The 27,861-nt window shown below is 43.1% G+C and overlaps 1 protein-coding gene across 3 annotated transcripts; it reads right to left on the bottom strand.

Annotated features, from left to right (window-relative positions):
* Positions 1-110: 110 nt before the first annotated feature.
* Gml (glycosylphosphatidylinositol anchored molecule like) lies at positions 111-26,642 on the bottom strand. Of its 3 annotated transcripts, none has more exons than XM_071602393.1 (5): positions 26,582-26,604; positions 24,461-24,632; positions 24,154-24,263; positions 23,456-23,563; positions 111-533 (listed from the first exon to the last, which is right to left on the bottom strand). In XM_071602393.1, exons 2-5 carry the CDS (start codon positions 24,469-24,471, stop codon positions 241-243), a joined length of 522 nt encoding a protein of 173 aa, XP_071458494.1. In that variant the 5' UTR covers positions 24,472-24,632; positions 26,582-26,604; the 3' UTR covers positions 111-240. The 3 variants fall into 3 exon arrangements, with proteins under 3 accessions (XP_071458494.1, XP_071458495.1, XP_027808623.2); XM_027952822.2 differs by lacking the exon at positions 111-533 and adding an exon at positions 22,286-22,763; XM_071602394.1 differs by lacking the exon at positions 24,461-24,632 and having other exon boundaries at positions 26,582-26,642.
* Between the last annotated feature and the right edge of the window lie 1,219 nt (positions 26,643-27,861).

The raw sequence follows: 27,861 nt of genomic DNA, 5'->3' as shown, positions 1-27,861 counted from the left end.
ACAGAGGAATTCCTGAATTTGCAGGGAGGCAGAAAAGAGCAGCAGCCTCACTGCAGAACCTGAGGACATGCAGGGAAACCAGCATTCAGGTACGTTTCCAACCAACAGCATTTTCCTTTATTTTGCTCTTACAACAAGGCATGAAGGGGCCGACGGGAGGCCTGACACATCAGCGTCTCCAAGAGAGAACAGCAGCATTCTGAGCAACAGGGGAAGATGAATGGACTCCAAGAGGCCATCTCAAGTCAGTGTATTACTGACGATGATGGAAGCAAAGCTCAGGAAGAATTTTGGTTTCCCCAAATATGCAGACTCTGCTACAAAGTCCTCCTCAATTATCTGTGGAGGTAAAAAATCTCTTTCTACATTGGTAGGTCCTCCAGAGTTGCAAGACATACCACCACAACAATTAGCAAAATAGAATTGATTAGGGAGCACTCTTCTTGGAGTTTCCGGAGGCTGTTCAGCAGCATACACAAATGTGCAATTCCAAGTACAGTTCTTGTAAACAAGTAATAAACGAGGGCTCACACCTGAAAAAAAAAATGGTGATGAAAATCATTGGTTTATTCAACAGAATATTCAACATGACTAGCTCCATACATTCCCAAATGTTCCAACATTCCATTGCCTAGAATTTGTGACAAAGAGAATGTTCTAGTCCACAAGAGGATTGAAAACAACTTCCTCTAAAGATATTTTTCTGTCCATGCTGTCATCTTTGTTTCTATCCTAGCCCTCCATATGGCATCTTGGCACTTTGTCATATAGATATACAAATGAAACATTCTGCTCATTTTTTGTCTTAAGTGTTCTAGAGCTCTTAGAAATTAAGTGGAGCCAGAAGTCATTTTCTAGTTATGTCCTGGCAACCTTGAGGGAGATGTAGAAAGGCACAGGCAGCCAGGGCAAGATGGAGAGTGAGAAAGTCAGGGGCAGGGCCAGACTAAAGGAGCATGCAGAGGGTCTTCCCAGGAGGTCAACTTCCCAAATGATGAAAGTGGGGGACCCAGACAGACACTTCTATACTTGTGCGCTTAAGCAGCAGATCCAACAGAAAAACTAAAACAGACATATGGACATGGGGGAACCAACAAATAATAACAAGGAGAGCTTGGATAGGGGAGAAGAAGAGAGAGAAGCTGGGAGCAGTGGTGCACACCTGTAATCCCAGTGGCTCAGGAAGCTGAGGCAGTAGGATTGTGAATTCAAAGCCAGCCTCAGCAAAAGCAAGGTGTTTAGCAACCCAATGAGACCATGTCTCTAAATCAAATATAAAATAGGGCTGGGGATGTGGCTCAGTGGTCAAATGCCCCTGAGTTCAATCCCTAGTAACCCTCCTCCACAAAAAGAAGAGGATATTCCAGAGACCATAAAAAGAACAAGTCAAAACTCCCCCACTGTACCCCAGGCTCCGGAGCCCTCCTCTCTCTGTTACCATCACTTTTGCAATAAACCTACTGCTTGCTTGCCATCTCTGTGTCCTGTTCTTCAATTCTTTGGTGAATAAAGATAATGAACCCAACACCCCTAGATGGTAAACAACCTCTCAACAACCTCTCAACTATTAGCAGGACAGCCTATGTTTATCTGTCCTTTCTCTGATTTCCTGTAGTTGGTACGACCCCTCTAGGACAAGCTCTTCCCTCATACCCCCAGTCTGTTTCAAGCTTCTGCAGTCACATGCAAATGGTGATAGGCTCTTAAAACCAAACTCCCCGCAGCATGGACACAATGCCACATTCCATTAGTGTTCCACAACTAATGTTGTCACCTTGGCCAGCCAGAGCTACCTAATCCAAGCTTCACCTGAGACCTTCAAGAATCCCCAGGTGAAAAATCAGATAAGAACACTAAAACTAAAGAAAAATATCCCGATCAACCTAGATAGAAAAATCCTCTTTAAAATATTTCCAACCTGCATTAAAAATCACCATGATCTGAAATAAAAGATGTCAGGCTAGAGGAGGCTATATTCCTTGTTGCTCCTGGGCTGAGATTCAAGCAGTGGGCGTGGGAAGCTGTCTCGCTCAATGACTGGCATTCTCCTTCCCGTGGGTGGAGAGGCTCTGTCCATCTACTTTTGTAGTGACCTGGACATGTCCCCATCTTAGAGGTAGAGGATGTGCCTTCAGGTGTAGGTGTGCCGTCCTGCAGCCCTTGGGTCGAATTACACTCACCTGTTCTTGTGACCCTGCCCCTCCTGACCTTTTTTGGATGGAACTTTGTAAGAATGAGGGTCCCCCCAATAAAAGCTCACTTCCGAACGTGCCCTCTCTCTCTTGCCAGCCTCTCGTGACTTTCCTCACTCTCCCATTTGGGGAACTTGAGGTAGAGAGCGGAGGAGCCTTCCTGAAGCTTGATTTAAAGGTAAAGTGTGTGTGTTTTATTTGGTGTCCCAGGAAATTCACATGAGCGACCTTAAGTTCAGCTGCCCATGCAGGTCGGGGGCAGAAGATGGCACCAGAATGAGGGACCGCTCGGTGGTGAATTTCCAGGATGACTGAGAGAGAGCGCGCTATAGAAATTTAATTTACCTTGAATTTTTGAAGGGTCACAGAGGAAGCAGACAGTTTTAGAGCCAAGGACATTAAAGAATTATCATGGGCAGTTCCATGACTTCAGATAAAGAAATGTATTTAACAATTCTGGACACAATAACCAATGGGAGAGGAAAGCAAATCAAAAGGACCTAGCTAGTCCAGTTCCTGAAAACGGTCAACAAGTCGTACCGGATTTATGTACTTGGGAGAAACTAGGTAGAAAACTATATAAAGGGTGTCTCTCTGCCAACTGTCTAAAAGTACAATAGAGAGTGTTCAAAAGGTGGACTGCATTAGAAACGTGTCTCTTTGATGACCTAGATCAGGACCAGTGGTCCCCAAGACTTGTTGAAATGGCTTCAGAGAGAAGTTACAAGTCTGGAGTAGGAGAAACAGCCCAAGGCTGCTTCGAAGTGGTTCTGTCTTTTCCTACCGGGACTGAGGACAGAGTCAAATTTCGCTTAGCCTGCAACTCTCCAGTCGCAGACAAGCTGCATCAGGGTAAGATCTAAAATCAAAAGCTCAGTCTCCGCTGAGCCAGACAAGAGTCAGCAGCTTTAGATGAGTGCCAAGGGACGTGTTCCAGAGAAGAGACTAGCCCAGATCGAATTTTTTAAACTGATTTTATTTTTTTAAATACACGACAGCAGAATGCATTGCAATTCTTATTACACATATAGAGCACAATTTTTCCCCCATCGGATTTCTGGGAGGCAAATTCAAAATGAAGAGAACCAAGACAGACAGGAATATACAGACGAAAAAGAGTCACAGTCTGAGGGGACTCAGTCTACAGGTAAGGAAGACCTGGGGAGGGCTTTGCTAAATTACATTTAGCTGGGCCAGCATCCGCCATCCAAATTCAGATGCTCTCCTCCAGGAGAATGAGATTCTGTCATTACTCTGACCTGGTGGTTGCCATGCTTACGCCACTACAATGTGGCCTTAGAAGAGCACAGGAAGTGGGGGAAGACATTACAGGTTTTCAGCTTTTTCCAGTCTTTGAACAGATTAACGAACAAAACCGCATGTCCACATGCACGCTGTAGTTCCCTTTAAGACTCTAAAAAAACTCAAAAATGCTTGCGGTACCTGTGGCCTTAACTCGCCATTTTTACAAAGCCTACTCAATTCATTATGCCAGGAGCCTTTACTCCCAAATGATTGAATTTCAATGGCAAATGCTTGCCTTTCTGGGGGTGATTATCTCCTCTGGTGGTCCCACTGGACTGATTATTGTACCAAACAGGCTCAAAGAAACAAGAGACAAAATCTTGAAGCTCCCTTAGAAATGATAACGGACCTAGAGAGACAGTTAAATTACGATTTAGCCATTTGTGACCAGATCACTGAATGTGCCAAAAAGGCTTGGCTTTAAATTTCTTCCCGAGATCAAACGAGTTTAGCTTTCAATCAGATAAAACAGGGCCTGGAAGAACAATTCTCCAATTTTGTAGCGTGCCTATACCAGGCAGCTAACAGGTCAATCAGAGATTCAAACGCTTCTGAATTCATAGTTAAACAGCTAGCATTTGAAAACGCCAATAAAGTTTGTCAAGACATCCTCCCACCTCATTGAAAAAAAAAGGGACAGTCTCTGAATTCATTCGCCTTTGTGCAGATGTTGGTCCCACACAATTACAAGGTTTTACACTCACCTTGACTTTAAAGCAGGTACTTCAGCTCTAATCCCAGAGACGCCATTCCCGAGGGCAGTGTTTTAATTGTGGTAGGACTGGGCATTTGGCACACAACAGGGCAGAAACCTTTCCTGGTTCACGCCAGTGGCATTACAGAACAAAAAGCTTCATGGCAAGGGGGGATGGGAACAGATATGGCAGTGACGTGCCTCCATTTCTGACTTCACTTCCGCCTTCTTCAGGGCCAAAAAATGGAATATAGGCCTACCCCAGGACCACCAAATAATCGGTGCAGAGGAAGAGCTAGAGTTGCAGGCTTTGACATCATCACAACCCACCATGGCGGATGGTCATTATTACCAGTCAGCTCCACCCAGACAGTACGGCCAGCCATGGTAATAGATTTAACACCTCAAATGGGACCACAGCAAGTTCCTACTGGAATCTGTGGGCCATTACCCCCAGGTACTTTAGGCCTAATTTTGGCACAAATTAGTTTTAAAGAGGGAATCCAAGTAATACCAGGAGTTGTTGATCCAGATTTTAGAGATGAGCTAACAGTCACTGTAAAATCAGAATATGCTATTCAGCTCTCTACTAAAGACATTTAGTACTTTTACCCTGTTGTTCCGCGGACAGCCCACTTAAAACCTCAACTTCCAGGTCCCCCGGACTGAGTATATTGGGCTCAATTAATCTGGCAGGAGTGCCCCCTACTGGAACTTAAAATCAATCTTAAAAAATTTCGAGGAATCACAGATACTGGGACAGATAAATCTGTTTTATCTCGCCGATTTTGGCCCCAAAACTGGCCTTTACATACCGCGCCAGCCAATTTAGAAGGCATAGGGCAGATCTCTCAACCTGCCCAGAGTGCCCAGTATCTATTTTCACTGGGAAGATAGAGATGGTAACACTGGAATCTTTAAGCCTCATGTTTTGGACACATTACCAGTGAGCCTATGAGGTACAGGTATTCTAAGCAACTTGGGATTATTATTACTAACTCCAAATTCTATCAGGTGATTTGAGGAATTTAATCAAGGATCTACTCCTAGGGAAACTGAGAGAAACTTACAGGCCGAATACTTATTTATGATCCCATCTCCTCGACAGAGATTAATTAATGCACTCAGCCAAAATTTTTGGTAGGGGCCCTGACCTTTTTTTCCGACCCCCCCCCCAAAAAAAAACAGAGAAAATTAATGAGTTAGTCAATGGCCCTTAACATGGGAAAATTTAAAATAGCTCATATGTTAGTTGAAGAACAGCTTCAAGCTGGTCATTTAGAGCCTATGCTCAGCCTTTGGAACACACCCATCTTTGTAATTAAGAAAAAATCTAGTAATTGGAGATTATTACAAGATCTCAGAGCTATTAAACGTGTTATAGAGCCCATGGGAGCATCACAATCTGGGCTTCCTTCTCCTACAGCTATTCCTTTAGATTATAATTTGATAGTAGTAGATCTAAAAGACTGTTTTTTCTCTATACCTTTGCACCCAGATGACTGTAAAAAAGTCTGCCTTTAGTGTCCCAGCAATTAATTTTAAAGAACTAGTTAAAAGATATTGCTGGAAAGTGCTGCCTCAGGGAATGTGTAACAGTCCTACCCTATGTCAAAATTTTGTGGCACAGGCTATCATGCCTGTGAGGGAAAAATTCCCTGATGCATATATTATTCATTTTTATGGATGACATACTTTTAACTCATGCTAATTCAGAGGTACTTTTAAAATTTTTTGCCCTTTTAGAGACTTCACTCACAGCAATGGATTTGTGCATTGCACCTCAGAAGGTGCAAAGGACATCTCCTTTTCAATATCTAGGTTATATGATTGAAGGACATACAATCCATCCTCAAAACTTACAAATAAGAGTCAAGGAGCTAAACATTCTTAATAATTTTCAAAAATTATTAGGAGATATTAATTGGCTGAAGCCATCTTTAAAGCTAACTTTCTTCCAGATATTACAGGGAGATCCTTCTCCAAGTTCTTCTTGTCAGCTCAAAGCAGAGGCAAGAACAGCTTTAAGGAAAGTTGAAATTGCTATTAAAAATGTTCAGCTTACTAATTCTCAAGAGCCTATATATTTGTTGATATTTCCAACTGCTCATGCTCCTACAGCGGCGATATGGCAAACACTGGGAGTTATTGAGTGAATTCATTTAATTCACTCTCCTCAAAAGTCATTAACTCCTTTTCATGATTTTGTTGCTCAATTAGTGATAAAGGGCAGAACAAGAGTTTTACAGCTATTTGGATCAGAACCTAATATTATAATCATTCCATTTTTTTGCTCAACAAAATGACTGGCTCTTTCAAACTTCTAATTTATGGCAAGTAGCTTTTGCTAATTTTTCTGGTCAGATAGAGAGTCATTATCCTCATGATAAAATTATTCAATTTATATTAATAACACCATTTATTTTCCCAAGGATTATATGTACACAACCAATAAATGGTACACTAATAGAATTCACTGATGGCTCAAGTTCAGGTAAAGCAGGTTTGTTTGTTTTTTTTTCCAAAAAAATTTTTTTGAGAGAGAGAGAGAGAGGCGAGAGAGAGAGAGGAGAGAGGAGAAAGGAGAGAGAGAGAATTTTTTAATATTTATTTTTCAGTTTTTAGTGGACACAACATCTTTTTTAATTTTATTTTTTAGTTGTAGTTGAACACAACACTTTTTATTTTATTTATTTTATTTTTTTCTGTGGTGCTGAGAATCGAACCCAGGGCCTTGCATGTGCTAGGCAAGCACTGTACCTCTGAGCCACAACCCCAGCCCAACACAACATCTTTATTTTATTTTTATGTGGTGCTGAGGATTGAACCCAGCACCCTGCACATGCCAGGCAAGCGTGTTACCACTTGAGCTACATCCCCAGCCCTAAAGCAGGTTTTTATAGGCATGTTCATATAGAGGTAATACAAACCTCATATGCTTCTGCCCAACGAGCAGAACTACAAGCTCTCATTTGTGCTTTAAGTCATTTTGCAAATGAGCCCTTTAATATTTATTCTGACAGCTTATATGCAGTAGGGATTAAGAAAAATATTGAAACTTCAATTACTGGATATACATAATCACAAGAGTTATTCAATTTGTTTCATACCCTACAAAGGATGGTACAAATGTGAAAGCACCCATGTTTTATAGGTCATATATGGGCCCACACTAATCTTCCAGGGCCCCTAACATGAAGTAATGAGAAGATTGATAAATTGGTTGCTGTTTGTCAGCAAATATCTTTGTATGACTGTGCACAAGCTTCGCATTCTTTACATCATCAAAATGCTTCTAGCTTACATAAAAAACTTAATATAACCAGAGAACAAGCTCATCAAATTGTACGTCACTACCCCCAGTGTGTTATACACACTCCATCTTTACCATCTGGATCAAACCAAATCAATTATGGCATATGGATGTAACTCACATTCATTAATCTGGTAAACAATATTATGTACATATAATTGTAGATACTTACTCTAGATTTAGCTTTGCTACAGCCCATGCAAAAGAAAATATTCAACATGTTATTTCTCATTGTTTAGCTGCCTTTGCAGTATAAGGATGTCCTTTACAGATTAAAACTGATAAGGCACCGCGGCTTATGTAAGCTCTTCCTTTCAACAATTTTGCCAAGAGTTTATACTGACCATAAAACAGGTATTCCTTACAACCCTCAAAGTCAAGCCATTGTAGAACAAGCTCATTTATCTATTAAGCTACAATTACAAAAACTAAAAGGGGGAGATAGGACTATGACTCCCCAAAATAATCTCAATCATGCGGTTTGTTTTAAATTTTCCATATTGTGACTCAGAAGGTCACACTGCAACTAAGCGACATGTCTTCTACAGCAACAGGCCCTTTAGGCTGAGTTTGGTGGAAGGACTTACAGACTGGACAATGGAAAGGACCATATCCAGTGACTACGTGGGGTAGAGGTCATGCTTGTATTTTTCCAGAAGGTGCTTTTCATCCTATTTGGGTACCTAAACGCGCCATCTGGCATGGAGGACATAGAACCAAGATTCAAACGACTGAAGATTGACCCAAAGAAGCCTTCCCTCAAAAAGAAGAAACCTTGAAAGAAGAGAAGAGTGATGACCCCAAGAAACTGAACGAGGAAGCTTATCTCATGGAAGGACCTGAAGAAATTGACAACTGCAGGCTACATAAATGATTCAACAGCAAGGAAAAGTTAATCTCCAATGATGATGCTTGCTGCTATAATAGCTCTGTTGAGCTGTCAGGTAAAAGAGAATCAGGGAGAAACTTATTGGACTATATTTTCCAGATCCACCTCTAGTACACCCAGCAGTGTGGTCTGGAGAATCCATCCCAGTATTTACTAATGACTCATACATGATGGGAGGATTTACAGACACTCATATTACTCCCAATCATGTGACTGGATTTAATTATTCTGGCTACAGTGCCTAATTACCTTTGTGTTGGTCCCACGATAAACATGCTGACTGTCTAAAAGTGTCATTTGAGGAAAAGACAGCAGTTCGGAGACCTAGACCAATTAATGGTACTGTTAATGGAGACTCAAAACCTTATATCAGATCAGTTATTAAAATGGGACTTTCTCATAACAAACCAGTCATCTCAGCAGAACGTCCATGAATACCTCTTGTCCTAACCATTCTGCGACAGAAATTGGCACCTTTCCTAAGCGATGGATTGTATAAATACTTTTCCAGTACAACATAAGGTGTCTAGAAATAGTGGGTATATTTTGGACTAGTCTATTAAAATTGACAAAAGGCAGTTGCACAAGAGTAATGTCATGAATCCTGGAGGATTTGTTAGCAACATCTTGACCTTCTGCGAAGGTGGCATTCAGAAAGATGTTTGGCACTTAACTGCTGCCTCAGAATGCTTACATTTTACTGACAAACCTATACCAGACTCTGTAGGCAAGAACTGTAAGGAAGGTTCTTGCTATAGCTTATGAGCCTGAGTTCAATCTCCTTACGTTTTAATTACTGGAAATGTAAAAGTTAAATGGAAAGATGATAGCTATCTTGTAACATGTAGTAAATGTAATTTAACTAACTGTAGCACCAGATATAATAAAGTAAAAGTAACACTGATACTCCATCAGCCCTCTTTTGTCTTATTACCAACTAATATTTCAGAACCATGGTACACTGATACTGGTTTTCAAGTCTTAAAACAAATACATGCCCAGCTAGCGAGACCCAAACGTGCTCTTGGACTCAATAGTGGGAATTGTTGCCTTGGTTTCTTTTATTGCTTCAACAGTAACAGCTTCAGTGGCCATATCTCAAAATATTCAACATGCAAATTTTCTTAATAATTTGGCTCAGAATACTTCCAATGCTCTTCATAATCAAATAAATATTGATGAAAGGATTGAGACTAAGCTAAATGCCTTAGAGGATACTGTCATAAATATTGGTAATTAACTTTCTGCTTTGAAATTCAAGGAAAGACTTAAAAGTTGTGCTAGCTATAAGTATGTGTGTATTACTGCTGCCAAATACAATGCTTCCCAACAGGATTGGGAGAAGATTAAAAACCATTTGTTGGGTATTTGGCAAAATAATAACTACAGCTTAGATCTTTTGGAGCTCCATCATCATATTCAAGTTATACAAAAAAGTAAGATTGATTTTTCAGATCCTACTTCTTTAGCTGATCAAATACTGAGAGAATTGAATGGCTTTAACCTGGAAACATTCTTAAGCATTCTGCATGGTATATTCTTGTATTATTCTCTCTTGTATTGTAATTATAGGATGGTGAGCCTTCAAAACAAGGATTCAAGGACTCAAAAAAGTGACCAATCACCTACTTTTTCAAAGAAAAAAGGGGGAATATGTGGGAAGATGTCTCATTGAATGATTCACATTCTCCTTCCCGTGGGTGGAGAGGCTCTGTCCATCTACTTTCTTAGTGATCTGGACACTGTCCCCATCTTGGAGGTAGAGGATGTGCCTTCAGGTGTAGGTGTGCTGTCCTGCAGCCCCTTGGGTCAAATTACACTCATCTGTCCTTGTGACCCTGCCCCTCCTGACCTTTTTTAGATGGAACTTTCTAAGAATGAGGGTCCCCCCAATAAAAGCTCACTTCCGAACGTGTCCTCTCTCTCTTGCCAGCCTCTTGTTACTTTCCTCGCTCTCCCATTTGGGGAGCTTGAGGTCGAGAGTGGAGGAGCCGTCCTGAAGCTTGATTTAAAGGTAAAGTGTGTGTCTGTGTTTTATTTGGTGTCCCAGGAAATTCACATGAGCAACCTTAAGTTCAGCTGCCCATGCAGGTTGGGGGCGGCAAGCAGGAATACTGCTTCTCTATGAGTCAGGTGAAAGAGGGATTTCACTAAAACTCAATAATAGATAGTCAGAGTGTCTTGAAGACTCACAAATCTGGATACATTAAACAAAGAAGAGAGAATACACTGGAGCCAACCTGGTTGCGACAGCAGCGCTGGATCAGCACAGAGGGAGTGAGAATGCCAGAAACACAATGGACAGATTTAGTACAGAAAATCCTGAGATCAGAAAAGTAGTCTGTCCTTGGCTGATCCAGAGGCTGCATCATCCACTGGTGCATGAAAAGCACCCTGTGTTTCCAACAGGCCCTGGAGAGCTGAGGCAGGCACCATCTTGCAGCTGCTGCCACAGGACTAATTGAGGCAAGACAGCTAACTACAGGGTCCTAACAAGTACCTGTTGCATGACCTAGGCTGCACTTAGCAGAACAAGAGCGCAACAGGCACAAAGAATATTTTATCCAGAGAGATTCAAGTCAGAAAAGCAAAGGGGATCCCGGCCTGCTTCCCATTTTGAGTCTGGTGGCTCTAGAACCAGCTGAAGCAGATGGGAAATTCAAATGGATGGATGTGAACATGCTCTGGAACTATGCCTGGGAAGCCTGGAATGGCTGTTCTTAGGCAGCAGAGAGGGTAAAAGATTTGCTCCTCTACTCCACAAGCAGAATCCTGGGGAAACTCCTGGGATCCAGATTCCCAGCAGACATCAGCAACTGCAGCCCTTAGAAGTGTGCTGATCTAATCTCTCAAGATCAATCACCACCCAACAAACCCACCCCCCCAGGCCTGATTAGACCTTAGCCCCACCTAAGGGAATCCACTCACAGAACTCTGCAGCAGCTCTGCCTTGGGAGTGCATCGCCTGGTCTGTGCAGACAAAACTCCAGCTGACAGTACTTCCCACCCCATCCTACCTCATACTGGTGAGAAGGGAAGCTGAGAATTTTTAACTTCAACTGGCCACTTGGCTAGCAACACAAAAATAGGAAGGGTTTAACAACCCTTTGCCCTTAATTCTCGTGCTTAGTAGACAGCTCAAGAAGGAGGAAAGAAAGACAGTTGGACACAGTGAACATATATGCTCATTGACTATGCTGAAAAAATTCCTTAATTTTTCATTATGAATCTTTTTCCCTTTTGTGTATGTGTGTGTGTTTTGTGCTGATTTGATTCATGGACATGTACACTACACATATTTGTTTCTTTTTCTCTCATTTGTAGCATTTTTTAAATGTAGTTATTTTTCCTTGCTTTGTCTTTTGAAGATTGAGGGTTTTGATTAGTATATTTTGGTACTGTTTTGTATTGATTTTAATTTGTCTGTTTCTCTCGTTTCTCTTTTCTTCTGCTAACAGCCAAATTCTATTGTTTTCTCTTTCACTCTTCGTTTCATTTTTTACTTCTATTTTTTCCTCCTTCTCCTTTAAGAACCATCATACCTACACCTCTTTTGCATTTTCTCTGTTCACTTTTTGAAACTGTAAACTCTTTTCTAACTTTCCATAATATTTTCTTTTCTCTTAATTAACTGTATTCTTATCATCTTTTAGAACTAATTGGTTTATATACCATCTGCCCCAACCATTAATATTGTTGCAATTATTACTGCTGTGGATGCCAAACTTGACACCTACTGTTTGATTTAATGCCAGATATAATACATGGTTACTTATTGTTTTTATTAATGGCAACTGCTGACCCTACCATTTCTGAGTTTTGTGTGTGTGTGTGTGTGTGTGTATGTGTGTGTGTGTCTGTGTCAATTAACATTGTAGATGTCATAGCAGGAACCAAGTATTTAATTTAATTCTGTATATTATTTGCATTGGTTGTTGCTATTATTTGTTTTCCCCTAATCTGTGAGGTACTGGAAACCTGCAGGGACACTACAAATTCACAGGGTAGAAACTCGGCTGCTGGCAGAAGAGAATAGACAATATGATTGATGTACGTACATTCCATGTATGTATTATATATCAAAATGCATTCCACTGTCATGCATGACTAAAAAATAAATAAATAAATAAAAATTTAAAAAAAAAAGAAACTCTGCTGTTGCACTAAACTCAACCCAAAGACAGTGCCTTGCTCCACACACAAATTAATGACATTCAATCTTCAGCAATACTTTAATACAAAGAACAGAAGAGACAAAAACGTAACTTACAAATGAGCCCCAAGTGGAAACAGCTTAGGGTGGGCTCTCAGGTCCCACCTATGGATATCCATTGCTATGACAGAAAAAGAGTGAAATAACACAAAGGCTGTGGACACCATACCTATAAGGAGATCTCAATCCAGATCACCCTAGGACACTTTAGCAACTGAAAACTGTGCCCTAAAAAATAAAGCAGAAGAAACCACTTCAAGACCAATACCTCTGAAAACATGAAAAAACAGGCAAAAATATCTCCTCCCAAAATCCACGATCCCTCAACAAAGGAATCCACTGAGAGTGAGGTAGACAAAAACCCAGAGAAAGATTATAAAAAACTGATGAACAAAGAACATCTAAGGAAGAAATTAAGAGAGTGATTACAGGAGATGAAAGACTTTTAATAAATAGAAAAAGTGAAAGAAACCAAGCAGAACTCCTAGAAATTAAAGACAAGATCAATCAAATGACAAACTCACTTGAAAGTATCCATAACAGACTAGATGATATAAAAAAAAAGAACCTCTGCCCTTGAAGACAGAACTTCAGGCACTGAAGACAGGCTAGATGATCCTGAATACACAGAAAGCAGCAAGGAGAAAAAATTATAGAGCATGACCAGAATACAAGAGTCTGGGATAACTTTAAAAGAACTAACCTGAGAATCACTGGGATAGAAAAGAACATGGAAATACAAACTAAAGGCATAAAGAACATTTTCAAGGAGATAGTTACAGAAAACAGAAATGAGATAGATATCTACATACAAGGCTTACAGGACCCCAAAGTGACCTACCCAATGAGAAGCTTACTGAGCCATATCATAATAAAAATGCCTAACATAGAAAACAAGGAAAGAATATTAAAGGCCCCAAGGGAAAAACAATAGATCACATTTAGAGGCAAACCAACAAGACTCACTTCTGATTTCTCTACTTAGATCCTAATATTAAGGAGAGCCTGGAATGAGATATTCCAAATCCTACATGAAAACAACTGTCATCCAGGGTTAGTATACCCAGCAAAACTCAGTTTCAAATTCAAGGGGGAAATTTTAAAAAAACATTCCACAACAAAAATAAACTAAAAGAATTCATGAACACCAAACCATCACTACAAAGAATACTCAAAGATAAATTTAACACAGAGGAATGAAAAAACAATCCCCAAAGCCCACAAACAAGGGAAGATCAATAGAATAATGATCCATTAAGAAGTAAGACAGGATAAAAAATATAGCAAAAAAAAATGGCAGGAAAGCACAAACACATATCCATACTAACACTGAATGTCAGTAGCCTCAACTCCCCAATAAAAGACACAGATTAGCAGAATGGATCAAAAAACAAAATTCAGCTATATATGCTATTTATAAGAGACCCAACTGAGACACCTACATGCAGAAGGTAAAAGGATGGCAAAAAATATTCCAGGCATCTGGTCCAATAAATCAAGCAGGAATACCTATTCTCATATCTGAAAAAGTAGATTTCAAGCAAAAATTAATTAGAAGAAGCATGGCATGGTGGCACATGCCTGTAATCCCAGAGACTTGGAAGACTGAGGCAGGAGGATTGCAAGTTCAAAGCCAGCCTCAGCATCTTAGTGAGGCCCTAAGCAACTTAGCAAGACCCTGTCTCAAGACAAAATACTAAAAAAAAAAAGTTATGGATATGGCTCAGTGGTTAAGGACCCCTGGATTCAATTCCCAGTACCAAAAAAATATATATATTTTTAAAAATATTTATTGTTTAGTTTTCGGCGGACACAACATCTTTGTTTGTATGTGGTGCTGAGGATCGAATCCGGGCCGCACGCATGCTAGGCGAGCGCGCTACCGCTTGAGCCACATCCCCAGCCCCCCAAAAAAATATTAATCAGAAGAGACAAAGGACATTACATCCTAGTAAAGGGAACAATCCAACAAGAAGACATTACCAGAGTAAACATTTACTCCCCAAATGTCAATGCACCCAGATACATGGAAAATATACTCCATGATATTAAATTCCACATAGACCCCCAAAACAATAATACTGGGGATTTAAAAATACTCTTATTATCAATAGACAGGCCATCAAAACAAAAAGTCAGCAAAGATATCTTCAACCTAAATAGCACTATGAATCAAATGGACCTAATGGACATCTACAGAATATTCCACCATGAAACAGCTGAATTTACCTTCTCAGCTCTGCATGGAACTTTTTCCAAAACAGATCGTATTCTAAGCCACAAATCAAATCTTAGCAAATATAAAAAAATGATATACCCATGTATCCTATCAGATCATAATAGAATGAAACTGAAAATCAACAGCAAGAAAAATAGAAACCACGTTGTTAAACTCATGGAAATTGAACAATACTCTCTTAAATGAAGAGTGTACCAAAGAAGAAATGATAATAGAAATCAAGAAATTCTTAGAAATAAATGAGAACAAAGGCACAACATATCAAAATTTCTGTAACAATGTGAAAGCAGTTCTAAGAGGCAAATTTACAGCAATGAATGTCTACATTAAAAAATCAGAGAGACCCCAAATAAATAAGCTTATGCCCCAGCTTAGAAAAAGAAGAGCAAACTAACCCCAAACCAGTAGAAGACAGGTAAAAATTAAGATCATCAGAAAAAATATCAATGAAATTGAGAATAACCAAAAAAATACACAGGATCAATGTAATGAAGAGTTAGTTCTTTGAAATGATAAAATTGGCAAAACCTTAACCAAATTAACCAAAAGAAAAGTTAAGAAGCAAATCAAGATGAGAGATGAAAAAGGAGGTATTTGAGAACCCTTTGAAATCCAGAGGGTTATCAGATCCTATTTTGAAAATTTACACTTCAATAAACTGGAAAATCTGGAAGACATGGACATATTTTTAGACACATATGACCTGCCAGGAAGATACATAAATGCTAGATAAAATAATATCAAGTAATGAGATTGAAATAGCAATTAGAAGCCTTCCAAAAGGATCTGATAGCCTGGATCTGATAGTTTCTCAGCTGAGTTTTACCAGATCTTTATAGAAGAACTAACATGTCTTTCTCAAATTATTTCAGGAAAACGAAAGAGAGGGAACATTCCCAAATACGTTTTATCAAGGTAGGATAACTCTGTTACCAAAACCAGACAAAGACACATCAAGAAAAAAAACTATAGACCAATATCCCTGATGAATATAGATACAAAAACCCTAAATAAAATATTAGCATAAAGAAACTAATACACCATGATGACGTGGGTTTCATTCCAGGAATGCAAAGTTGATTCAACATAGGCAAAACAGTAATGTGATTCATCAAACAGAATTAAGAACAAAAATTGCATGATCATCTCTATAGATGCAGAAAAGGCCTGTGATATGAATGGATCCAATACCCATTGTGTTAAAAATGCTGGAGAAGCTAGAGATCAGAGGAACTTACCTCAACATTGTAAAGGCCATTTATGACAAACCCAAAGCCAATATCATACTAAATGGAGAAAAACTAAAAGCATTTCTACTAGATTCAGGAGTAAGGCAGGGCTGTACACTCTTACCACTCCTATTCAATACAGTCCTTAAATATTAGCCAGAGCAATCAGGCAAGAAAAGGAAAATTAATGAGATTCAAATAGGAAAAGAAGAAATCAAACTCTCTTGTGTGCTAATGATATGATCCTATATGTAGAAGATCCAAAAAAAAAAAAATCCAAGAGAAAACTTCTAGAGCTTACAAATGAATTTAGCAAAGTAACAAGCGAGAAGATCAACACCCATAAATCAATAGCTTTCCTATACTCCAACAATGATTCAGTCAAGGAAGAAATCAGGAAAACTATCCAATTCACAGTTATCTCAAAAAAAAAAAAAAAACAACTTGAGAATTAGTCTAACCGAGGAGGTAAAAGAGCTCTGTAATCAACATTACAGAACACCAAAGAAAAAAATTGAAAATTACCTTAGAAAATGGAAAGACATCCCATGTTCTTGGATAGGCAGAATTAGTATTATCAAAATGGCCATACTACCAAAAGCAATACACAGATTCAATGCAATTTCTGACAAAATACATTCTTTTTTCAGAATTAGAAAAAAACAATTCTTAAATTTGTTTGGAAGAATAAGAGACCCAGAATGGCCAAAGCAATACTAAGCAAGAAAAGTGAAGCAGGAAGCATCACAATACTTGATCTGAAATTGTACTACAGAACTGTAGTACAAATCTTTAGCCATCTGATATTTGACAAAGGTACCAAAAACATATCTTGGAGAAAAGATAGCCTCTTAACAAAAGGTGCTGGGATAACTGGATAGCTAAACATAGGAAAATGAAGTTAAACCTCTTTCACCCTGCACAAAACTCAAATTGAAATGGGTCAAAGACTTGGGAATTATACCAGAAATCTTACAACTGCTAGAATAAAACACAGGGTCAACATGCCATCATATCAGTGGTGGCACAGACTTCTTAAGACCCCCAAAAGCACAAGAAGTAAAATCAACAATCAATAAGTGGAATAGCCTTAAACTAAAAACCTTCTGCACAGCTAAGGAAACAAGAGCATGAAGAGAGAGCCTATAGAATGGGAGAAAATCTTGGCCAGCTACTCCTCTGATAGGGGATTAATATACAGAATATACAAAAAACTAAAAAACCTTAGCACTAAAAAAGCAAATAACCCAATCAATAAATGGGCAAAAGAACTAAACAGAAATCAATAAACACATGAAAATATGTCAACATGTCTAGCAATCAGGGAAATGCAAATCAAAACTACATTAAGATTCCATCTCACTCCAGTCAGAATGGCAAGGATCAAAAATACAAACAACAATAAATACTGGCTACGTGGTGAGAGAAAGGAACACTTGCCCATTGTTGGTGGGACTACAGACTAATGCAAACACTCTGCAAAGCAGTTTGGAGATCCCTCCAAAACCTAGGGATGGAACCACCATAGGACCCAGCTATTCCCCTTCTGGGTATTCTCCCAAAAAGATCTAAAATTGACATACTACAGTGACACAGCCACATCAATGTTTATAGCAGCACAATTCACAACAGCTAAATTTGTGACGCTCATCAATAGAGCAATGGAATAAGAAATTGTGTGTGTGTGCACGTGCATGTATACACACACACACATAATGGAGTGAGTTCTACCCAGCTGTTAAAAAGAATGAATTTTTTTGAGCTTGGCTAATTTCATTTAACAGTCTCCATGGAGTTCTACTTAGCTGTTAAAAAGAATGAATTTTTCTGAGCTTGGCTAATTTCATTTAGCAGTCTCCATTTCCACCCATTTGCCAGTAAATGGGTGGAAATGGAGACTGTTAAATGAAATTAGCCAAGCTCAGAAACTCAAAGGTTGATGTTTTCTCTCATATGTGGAAGTTAGAATAAAATTTTAAAAGGGGGAGGAAATAATAAGATTACAGAAAGAACCAATTAAATACAAATTAATAGACAAGCAAAAGGAATCTAGTAGAGCAGAGGAAGAAGCAGGGAAGGATGGGAAGGAAAACAGGGGCTAATGAATTGAAATCAATTTTCATGCATGTATGAGTTTGTCAGGATGAATTCAACTACTATGTATAGTCATAAAGCTCTAATTAACAAAAGAAAAAAAATGTCCATGATCAAGTTGGTTTCATCCCAGCAATGAAAGGTTGGTCTCTCATATGCAAATCAATATGTGTAATTAATCATCTAAATAGAATTAAGGACAAAAATCACATGATGCTCTCAAAGAAAATTTAACATGTGTATATGTTAAAGAAGAACTGATGAGACCATGGATAGAAGAAATCTACCTCGTTTTCACAAAGCCTATATAAGGAAAACCTAAAGCCAACAGAACACTGAATGGAGAATAACTGAAAGCATTTCCTATAAAATCAGGAACAAGACAAGGATGTCCACTCTCACCATCCTATGCAACATTGTCCTTGAAACTTCAGCCAGAGCAATCAGGCAAGAGAAAGAAATTAAAGGGATACAAATAGGAAAAGAAGAAGTCAAATTACCTCTGTTAGCTGATGACATGATCCTATATTTGGAAGACCCAAAAATCTCCACCAGAAGACATTTAGAGCTGATCAATTCAGCAAAGGAGCACAATACAATATCAGCATACAAAAATCAGGGGAGCAGGAGGGAGGAGGGAGGTAGAGGAAGGAAGTGCTGAGGACTGAATTAGAGCAAATTATATTCCATGTGTTTTGATTATGTATCCCAATGTTTTATATAACTAAAAAGAATCTGAACAAAAATTAATAAAAATATTTACTTTAAAACAGAGAGCATAAGTTAAAAATTAATGGCTTTTCTATAATCCAATAATGAACCTACTGAGACAGACCAAGAAAACAATTCCATCAGCAGTAGTCACAAAAAATAAAATACCTAGGAATAACCTAACTAAAGAGGTGAAAGACCTCTACAATAAAAATATGGAACACTGGGCTGGGGATGTAGCTTAAGTGGTAGGGTGCTCGCCTGGCATGCGCAGGGCGCTGGGTTCGATCCTCAGAACCACATAAAAATAAAATAAAGATGTTGTGTCCACTGAAAACTAAAAAATAAATATTCAAAAATTCTCTCTCTCTCTCTCTCTCTCAAAAAAAAAAATATGGAACACTGAAGAAAGAAACTGAGTAAAACTTTAGAAGATGGAAAGACTTGAGTGTTCATGAATAGGCAGAAGTAATATTGTTAAAGTGGCCATATTATTGAAAGCATTCTACAGATTCAGTGCAATTCCCTTCAAAATATAATGACTTTCTTCACAGAACTAGGGGTGAAAAGTCATAAAATTCCTTTAGAAGAATAAAAGACTCAGAGTAGCCAAAGCAATTCTGAGCAATAAGAGCCAGGCTAGAGGCATCAAATATCTGACTTCAAATTATACTAAAGAGCTATAGTAAAAAAAAAAAAACAGCATGGTACTGGCATAAAACAGACACACAGAACAACAGAATAGAAGACACAGACAAACCCACACAGATACCATCATCTGACCCTTCACAAAGGTGCCTAAAACAGATTGGAGACTTTTCTCAAATGGTGCTGATAAAACTGGTCATACATATGTAGAAGAATGAGAATGGATCCCTATTGCTCACCCTGCACAGAAGTCAACTCAAAATGGATCACAGACCTAGGAATCAGACCCCAAACCATGCAATTCCTAGAAGAGAACATAAGATCAACACACCTGTATAGGTGGATGCAGGCTTGGACTTCCTCAACAGGACTCCTAAAGCTAGAAGGAATACCCAGGATTAATAAATGGGATGGCATCAAATTCAAAAGCTTTTGCACAGCAAAGGCAACTAGAGCATGAAGAGAGAATCTACAGAATAGGAGAAACCTTGGCTGACTCCTCTTCTGACAGAGAGTTAATATCTAGAATATATAAAGAACTCAAAAAACCTCACAAGAGAAAAACAGCCCAATCAATGAGTGGGAAAATGAATTAAACAGACACTTCTCCAAAGAAGAAATACAAAAGGCCAATAAACACATGAAAAAATGCTCAACATCTCTAGCAAATAGGGACATGCAAATCAAAACTACACTGAGACTTCCTCTCACCCCAGTCAGAAGGGCAGTCATCAAGAATACAAACAACAATAAGTGATAGTGTGGTGAAAAGTACAACTACTTTTCAGTAGTACTTAATCAGTACAGAGGTCTTTAAAAAGTCTAGGAATGAAAGCACCACACAACGCAGCTATATCGCTCCTTGATATTTGTTCTGAAGCATTAAAGTCAGCATACTATAGTGATACATGCAAGCCTGTGTTTATAGCAGCACAATTCACACAACAGCCAAACTATGGAACCAGCCTAGGTGTCCACCAATGAATGAATGATGAATGTGGTATATATATACACACAAGGGAGATGTATTCAGCCATAAAGAAAAATTTTGCAGGAAAATGGATGGAACTTGAGAGCATTATGCAAAATAAGCCAAACTCAGAAGGTCAAGGATCCTATCTGTTTTCTCTCATTTGTGGAAGATAGATAGAAAAAAGAAAAAAAATATGAGAAAGGATCTAATAAAAATCGAAGGTTGAGCAGGAGAGTAGAAAAAAATGGATCAGCAGAGAGTGAGAAGAGTAAAGGAGTGTTCTGGGGAATGCAACTGATGAAATCCCTACATTTTATGCATGTACAAATATGTGAAAATAAATTACACTACTATGTGTAACTATAATGCACTGTTTAAAAATGAATAATATGATAAAACACTAATTGGTTTAGGGCCAATGTCCCAGTGGTGGCTTTTCAAAGATCACACTTTGGTATCAAGTTTACAAACTCTGCCTCACCCTAGATACTGAAGATTTTCTCTCTGAATGTTTTAGAGTTTAGCCTTTTACACCGAAGCCCATGGTTCATTTGGGGTTACGTTTAGTGTAAGATTTTAGGTCAAGGTGCCTTTAACCTACAGGTGATAAGGCCACTATTCCCCTACCAATGAACTCTGCACCTTTGTCAAAAATCTGTTGAGCATATTTGTATGGGGCTGTTTCTGGGTTCTCTCTTCTGTTCCATTCACCTATGTGTCCTTCCAAAGTAGGGTGTGGGTGGAGGCTCAGTCTCTGACAATCAAATTTTCCCATATAGTGATTTTTGCTTTTGGTCTTACAAAGCCCCTGAAATCAACAAATATCCTGAAGGGAGAATGCACTCCCAGATCTCACCAACCTCTCACACAGGATTCTGTGTCCTAGTGTCCATCGGGTTCACTTAGGTAAGGGTAACCCCTAAACAAGTATGGGGACAGATGTCAAACAGAGCTGTCACAGTTCCCAAGATGACAGCAGGAAGTGAGAAAGAACTGAAGATCAGAGGAACCATCCGGAGCCAAGCGACCTGCCACTGAGGCAGAAGGGAAAGTCAGACTTCTCAGGAAAATAACAAAAGCCATACACCTCTGTCCTCCCCATCAGGCCCATACCAAGAGGTCTCCTGCAGAAATGTGTAAACTGCTTCACTGGTGTACTTGCAAGAGCCATGAAGCTACTGGTTAAAAGACCCAGCACAGGGACTGGGGTTGTGACTCAGTGGTAGAGTGCTCGCCTCACATATGTGAGGTACTGGGTTTAATCCTCAGCTCCACTTAAAAATAAATAAAGATAGTTTTAAAAAGCAACAGTGCATTGCTATGTCTACTTGTGTTAATAATGCATGAGTCAAAATAAAATTCATCAAAAAAAAAAAAAAAGACCCAGCACAGGGGAAGGTGGATGGGAAAGGTGGATGGATCTAAAGGAGGATGCAGTCCACTGTTGCTCTAGTTTAGAATGTAGGTGGCTCCCAAAGGTCCATGTGTTAAAGGCTTGCTCCCCACCATGGTGCAATGGAAAAGCTGGGGAATCTTTCAGCAGTCGGGCCTACTGGGAGTGCTTCAGGTCACAGAGGGCATGCCCTTTAAGGGGTGATGGGGCCCCAGGCCTCTCCTTCTCCTGGGTTTTTGTTTTTTGTTTTATTGTTGTGGTGGTGGGGGGGGATGGTTAGTTTTATGTTGTATGTGTGTGTGTGTGTGTGTGTGTGTGTGTGTTTGTGTGCGCATACACACAATGAACTTCCCGGCAATGACGTGAGCAGTTTTGGTCCTCCACCTGCTCCATGAGGCTCAGCCCCAGGCTCAACCAGTCATGGACTGAAACCTATAAACCTGTGAACCCAAACAAACCTGCGTCCTTATGATTATGTGAGGTATAGGCTACAATGACAGGAAGTTGACTCAAACCAGGTCAAGCGCTGTAGAAGGCCACCATGCCTGCGCAGACTACTGGTCCCTGCTTCACTCCACCCTTACAAATGTCATTCAGGTTTCTCCCTTTGCCAGCTCTAATGCAGCCACACCGGGATGCAGATCCTCAGAAAACATCAGCCAGTCTCACTTGCAACAATAGTTGAGAAATGACAACACATAACCCATCAAGGTCCCCACCAGTGGCCCACCACGGTGACAAAGCCAGATTCTCAGCCTCCTGCTGTCCCAACTCAGCACATCACCACAGCGTGAGGGCACTTGGTCCAGTGAAGACGGGGCAGTCTGGAGGTCTTTACACCCAGCTCGGGAAACAGAAAGGCACCTGAAGCTGCAGAAACAAACTCAGGTCGGGGAAGACAGCAACCAGAGGAAGGGTCCTGAACAGGGCCCAGACAAGACCTCCAGCTGTCTGTCACAATCCCACAGACTGCCTGCCTCTGGGTCCCTGAGCCTCTGGCCACATGGGTCTTCACAGTAACGCCCTGGGGAGACGCACACCTGCCTCACAGCACTAGAGGCCTGCAAGGAAGAAGCAAGAACACTTTGGGGGGCCAGCTTTGCCCTGACACCATCTGTGTGTGACAGTGTTACCGGCATGGCCCTGAGGGGTCGAAGCACATCTGCTGCTCGGACTTGGACAGCTGGACACCCCCCCCCGCCCCGCCCCACACCCGGCACATGACCAGAATTCAAATGACGATCAACCAGGCTACACTGAGGTATCTACATACATGAGCAGGGAGACCCAAGCGAGAGACCTGCAGGTCCAGCAACATTCCTACCGTTGAAGACACGGCAGGTGTGGACTCTGCTCCCCCTCCCCTCAGCTGACCGCACAAGCTGGTGCACAGTGCCCTACGTGAGGCATGGCAGGACCTGGGAATCAGTCCTCAGGGCGGGGAGATACCAGGAGAAGGAAGCAGGTCAGGGTGCAGAAAGAGAACCATACAGACTCCACCCCCAAAACCGCTCAAGCTAGACGATGGACCACAGGTGTGAAAAGAGCACAGGGACACTTACGTGCAGCTACGGTCATACAGCGTCTATGGTCGTATAAGCACGTCCTGAGCCTCGGGCAATCAAACGTGTTTTCAGCCACACATTCATGGCACTGCACGTTGAAGGTCCCTGAGGGAGGGAAAGCAGGCCTTGGGCTTCTGCCCCAACGTATCCTTCCACCCATTACCATCTCGTCTTCCCCATGCAGTAGCTGGCCCTGCCCTCTCTCCCAAAGACTTGCCTGAGCCTGCACAGCTTGGTCTCAGTGCAGTCCCAGTCTGGCCAAGACCTGCTCCCAGGAGGGAAGCCAGGCCAACCTAGGAGCTTTCCCTCTTCTCAGGAAGACATGCGGGGACCATGAGCTCTGCAGAGGGGCCCACCTCTCCAAGGAAGTCTGGACGCTCCCCTAAGAAGCCAGCATGTTCCTGGATTTCCCTGGACACTGCTGTCCTCTCCTGCTGTCCCTAATGGGCAAGGGTCACCTCCAAGCTCCCCCTCAGGTCTCCTGGTCAGCTGCTCTTTGAGGGAAGCCATCCTTCCTCCTTTCTCTCCCCTGCACACAAACACAGCCCAATTGACCCTCAGTTCTTCCCAACAACACTGACAATGCACACCACAGCTAGCTCAGATGGCCAAATTCCTGCCACGTCCTCCTGGGACCCCGGGCAACTCGAGGAGAATCCATATGCCCTCCATGTCTCAGAAAAGATGATACTTACAAGCAGCTGGAACGGCTTTGGTCACGTTGGTAAAATGGGATTCCACAAGTGGGAGCCCCACAAAGAGGAGCAGGAACAAGGGGAGCATCATATAGGGCAGGAGCTTGGACCTGAAAGTGAAGAGACCCACAGCCAGTCAGCGAGAAGCCGGCTCCCTGCTGCACTTCACGCCCCCAGCATCAACCACCACAGGAGTCTCCCGCCTTCCTCACAGGCCCCCCTCCCCACAGAACCGGAACCTATCAGAAGAATCAAATGGATATTCCTGAACCAAGAAAAGCAAAATATTTGAAATTTAAAAATTCACCTGGACGCCATTAACAGCCAACTGGACTCGGCAAGAGGAAACAACAAACGTGATGAGGCCTACGGAAAATGTCCACACGCTACCCAGAAAGAGAGAAAGGCCAAAGTGCATAGCAGCTGAAAGAGGAGCTGCATCCATGTGAGTCAGCTGTGCGGCCCACCCGCAACTGGATCTGCACAAGGAGAAGACACACATGGAGGGAGCAAGCGTTTGAAGGACCACTGGTACCGAAATGTCCCAAGAGCAGTGAAAAGCATCACCCCACAAACTTAAAAAGGGCCAGCGGATCCACAGCCGAGGAAGTCCAAGGAAACCCAGTCTCAGACACCTCACACACAGACCACCGAAAACTACCGGAAAACGTGAGGGGCCGCGGGAGAAAAGGAAAGGCAGCGTCTCCAACAGCAATAATTCAAGTGGTGGCTGGCCTGCCCACACAGACCGGCAAGTGCTGAGCAAGCACGCCAGAGTCTGCCAGGGCAAACAGACTTCAAAAGCGAAGGCCAGATGGAGACCGCGACCCAGCAGGAGTGAGGGGCGGCGCTCCCGGGAGACCCGCTACGGGAGATCTTGAGATCTGACTCCTTTACCAGGACCCCCAAAGACAGCCAGAGCCCAAAGCGGAGGAGGCTTCAGAATGCAGAGGAGTGGCTGGGGCCAGCTTCCAGGCCCAAAGGATCACAGAGGTCAAAAGGCAGGCTGGTGACAGCAGAAAGCGATGGTGGAGCCCTGAGGCCACTTTCTGACTTCAGCTACAGGAAGCCAGAAGTTGCTCACCAAAGGAGAACTAGGACTTCCTCCTGCTTGGAATTGAAGGGGACACTTCAAATAATAGGTGGCCCCAGATCATGCCCAGCGGAAGGCATGCTGCTGTGCCCAGGCTGCTGGTGACAGCAGGAGAGACTCAGAGCTGGCCTCAGCAGCCTCAAGGGCCCAGAGGGAAGAGCAGGCTCAGAGGCATGCTTGTGGACCAGGGCAGGTGGGGAACCTGGTCCAGTTCCCCCTTGAGCAGTCATCAGTGGACCCACACAGTGAGCCAGGAAGGGGAAGGGGAAAGATCGGGGGCCACTGAGAAGTCGAGGCTTTTGGAGATGCAGGATGATTCGGGCCACAGGCGAGGAGGCCGAGGTCAGGAGCAGAAGGTCCTGTGGGCAGGGCTCCAGGAGGAGGGGCCTTTGCCCACTAAGGGAAGGGACTAAAGGACAAAGGGGTGAGACTAAGAGAGCAGGGGTGACAGGGAGAAGCCATGAGAACGTGGGCTCAATCCTGAAGGAGGGTCTCGGGACTAAAGTGTCTCTGAGGTGACACATGGGAACACTGAGAGCATCTGCTCAAAGGGGTCTCGGGGACCCCAGGTCTACAGGACGAGAGTGTGGACCCTGTGTGGGTCCAGGGCCCTGGGCAGGTCGGGGTTTCTGAGAGGAGGGTCGGAAGGAACCAGAAGAGCCTGGATGGGGCCCGGGAGAGGACAGGAGGGGAGGTCCTACAGGAGAGCGGACGCCACCTTGGGAGCGGACAGTGTGGGCAGCAGGAGAATTCTGGGGACCAAGACAGGGGTTCCTGAAGGCCAGGGACTGGGGTAGGGGGTCTGATGAGGGGAGTGGGGGAGAAGGGTCCATGGGTCAAGGGGTGCTACGAGGGAGGGGGGTCCAGGTGAGGTGTCATGAGGGGGCACGTCTGGAGAGGAAGGGCTCCGGGAAGGGGGTGTGGAGGCGCAGAGGGCCCAGGACGGAGGAGGGGCGTGGGACGGGGCTGGACCCCAGAGAGGAGGGATGTCATGAGGGGGAAGGGCTCCCTGGCGCGGGGGTGGGCGAAGGGCCCGGGGAGGAGGGTGCCCAGAGGGCAGGGTGTGGGGAAGAGTTTCCCGCCCCGAGAGCCGGAGGAGGGTCCGAGGGGATAGGGTCGGGGTCGAGGGTCGGGAGCATCGCGGTCCGGGGCTGCAGGCGGCCTGGGGCCAGAGGCGCGCGGCCGCTCAGCCCTCGTGAGGGCCGCGGGCCTGTCGCTCCGCGCCTGGCACCCTCCAGTCAGAAGGCGCGCCGCCCTTCTGGAACACTCCACGGGGCTAACTGTCCCTGCCGAAGCCGTCTCCCCCCTGGAAGCGGCAGCAGAGGCCGGGCCCACCTCTGGAACCTTCCAGGAGGAAGCCTCCGCCCCGCCCAGGAACTTTACTGTGCACGCCGCCCAACTTCTGGAACCTTCCTGCCCTAAGCGGGCCCCTGCTCGGCTCTTCCGGCTGGAAACCACACCGGGTCAGGAACGTTCCGCCCGGAAGTCGGGCCTCCCTCTGCGAACCTTCCCCGGAAGGCGGCCACCTCTTCAGGAACCTTGCCTCAGAAGCCTGGGCTGCCTTGGGAACCTTGGCGCAGGCAGCTGTGCCCCTCGGGGAGCTTCCTACCGGAAGTCGCAGCCCCCTAACCTCTCCGGGCGTGGCCTAGAACGTGTTGGTTCCGGGATCCTCCTCAGCCTTCCCGCGGGCTCACTTCTCAGGCTTCTCTCCTGGTGTTCCTGGCTGTTCACTGGGTGGAACGTTCTGGAAGGCCAGGCTGGGCTATGCCTTCTTCGATATCCTCCTCAGGGCTCCCTGGCTTCGCCTCCTCACCTGCAGATGCTCTCTTGAGATTATTGGTCCCCAAAAAGGGACTCTACTCCAGCCACCCTCCCCGGATGCGGGAGCCTTGACCTGGCACCTCTGGCTCAGCGTCCTGACCCAGGACCCGGCCTTCTCCACGTGGGGAAAAATGCAGTATTGAGCCGGTGGAATTCAGTATTTAGCTCCAACTGGGACATGGTTGGCATGTGAGCATGGCACTGGAGGGAAAGTCCAAGTAGCTGGCAGGAGTATGGGCAGACGGGTGGGAGGGAGGGTCTGGCCGCCAGAGACTGACTGCAGGCTCAGGGGCTCCACCCTGGGCCCCGGCCATGGGAGCAAGGCAGGTGGGTGATAAAGGTATGGTTCTTAAATAACCCAACAGTGAACAGTGAAGTAGCCAACCAGTGAGTGCCTGTTAAGGACCTTCTTAATTGCTTTCTGCTGCGGTCAGCTCCTACCTATGGGCAGTAATCTTGCACCTGTGCATCAGGGATGAAGGCGGACCAGATGGCCTGTTCCACATGCCTGCTTTGGTTTTCATTGCTTCTGCACATGGAAGTAAAAAGTCTTGCCCTGATGACAGAGCTGATTGGTCTCTGAGTAATTATTTTGGCTTGTGGAGTGTGGAGGAGTTCAGGACCCCTGTTATTGCCCACATCCAGGACCCCTGACTTCTCAACCCAAAGACCCTTCTCCAGGGTCAAGGAATTCTTGGTGGAGACCTTGAGGCCTTCTCTCACAGCCCCTGCTCCTCAGTCACTGAGTGCCCCCCCCCCCACAAGGAATAGCCCTGGTCAGGTAGGCAAAGCCT

This window comes from Marmota flaviventris, chromosome 15 (assembly GCF_047511675.1).
Source record: "Marmota flaviventris isolate mMarFla1 chromosome 15, mMarFla1.hap1, whole genome shotgun sequence".
Taxonomy (NCBI): Eukaryota; Metazoa; Chordata; class Mammalia; order Rodentia; family Sciuridae; genus Marmota; species Marmota flaviventris.
This window is presented reverse-complemented; position numbering and strand designations above follow the sequence as displayed.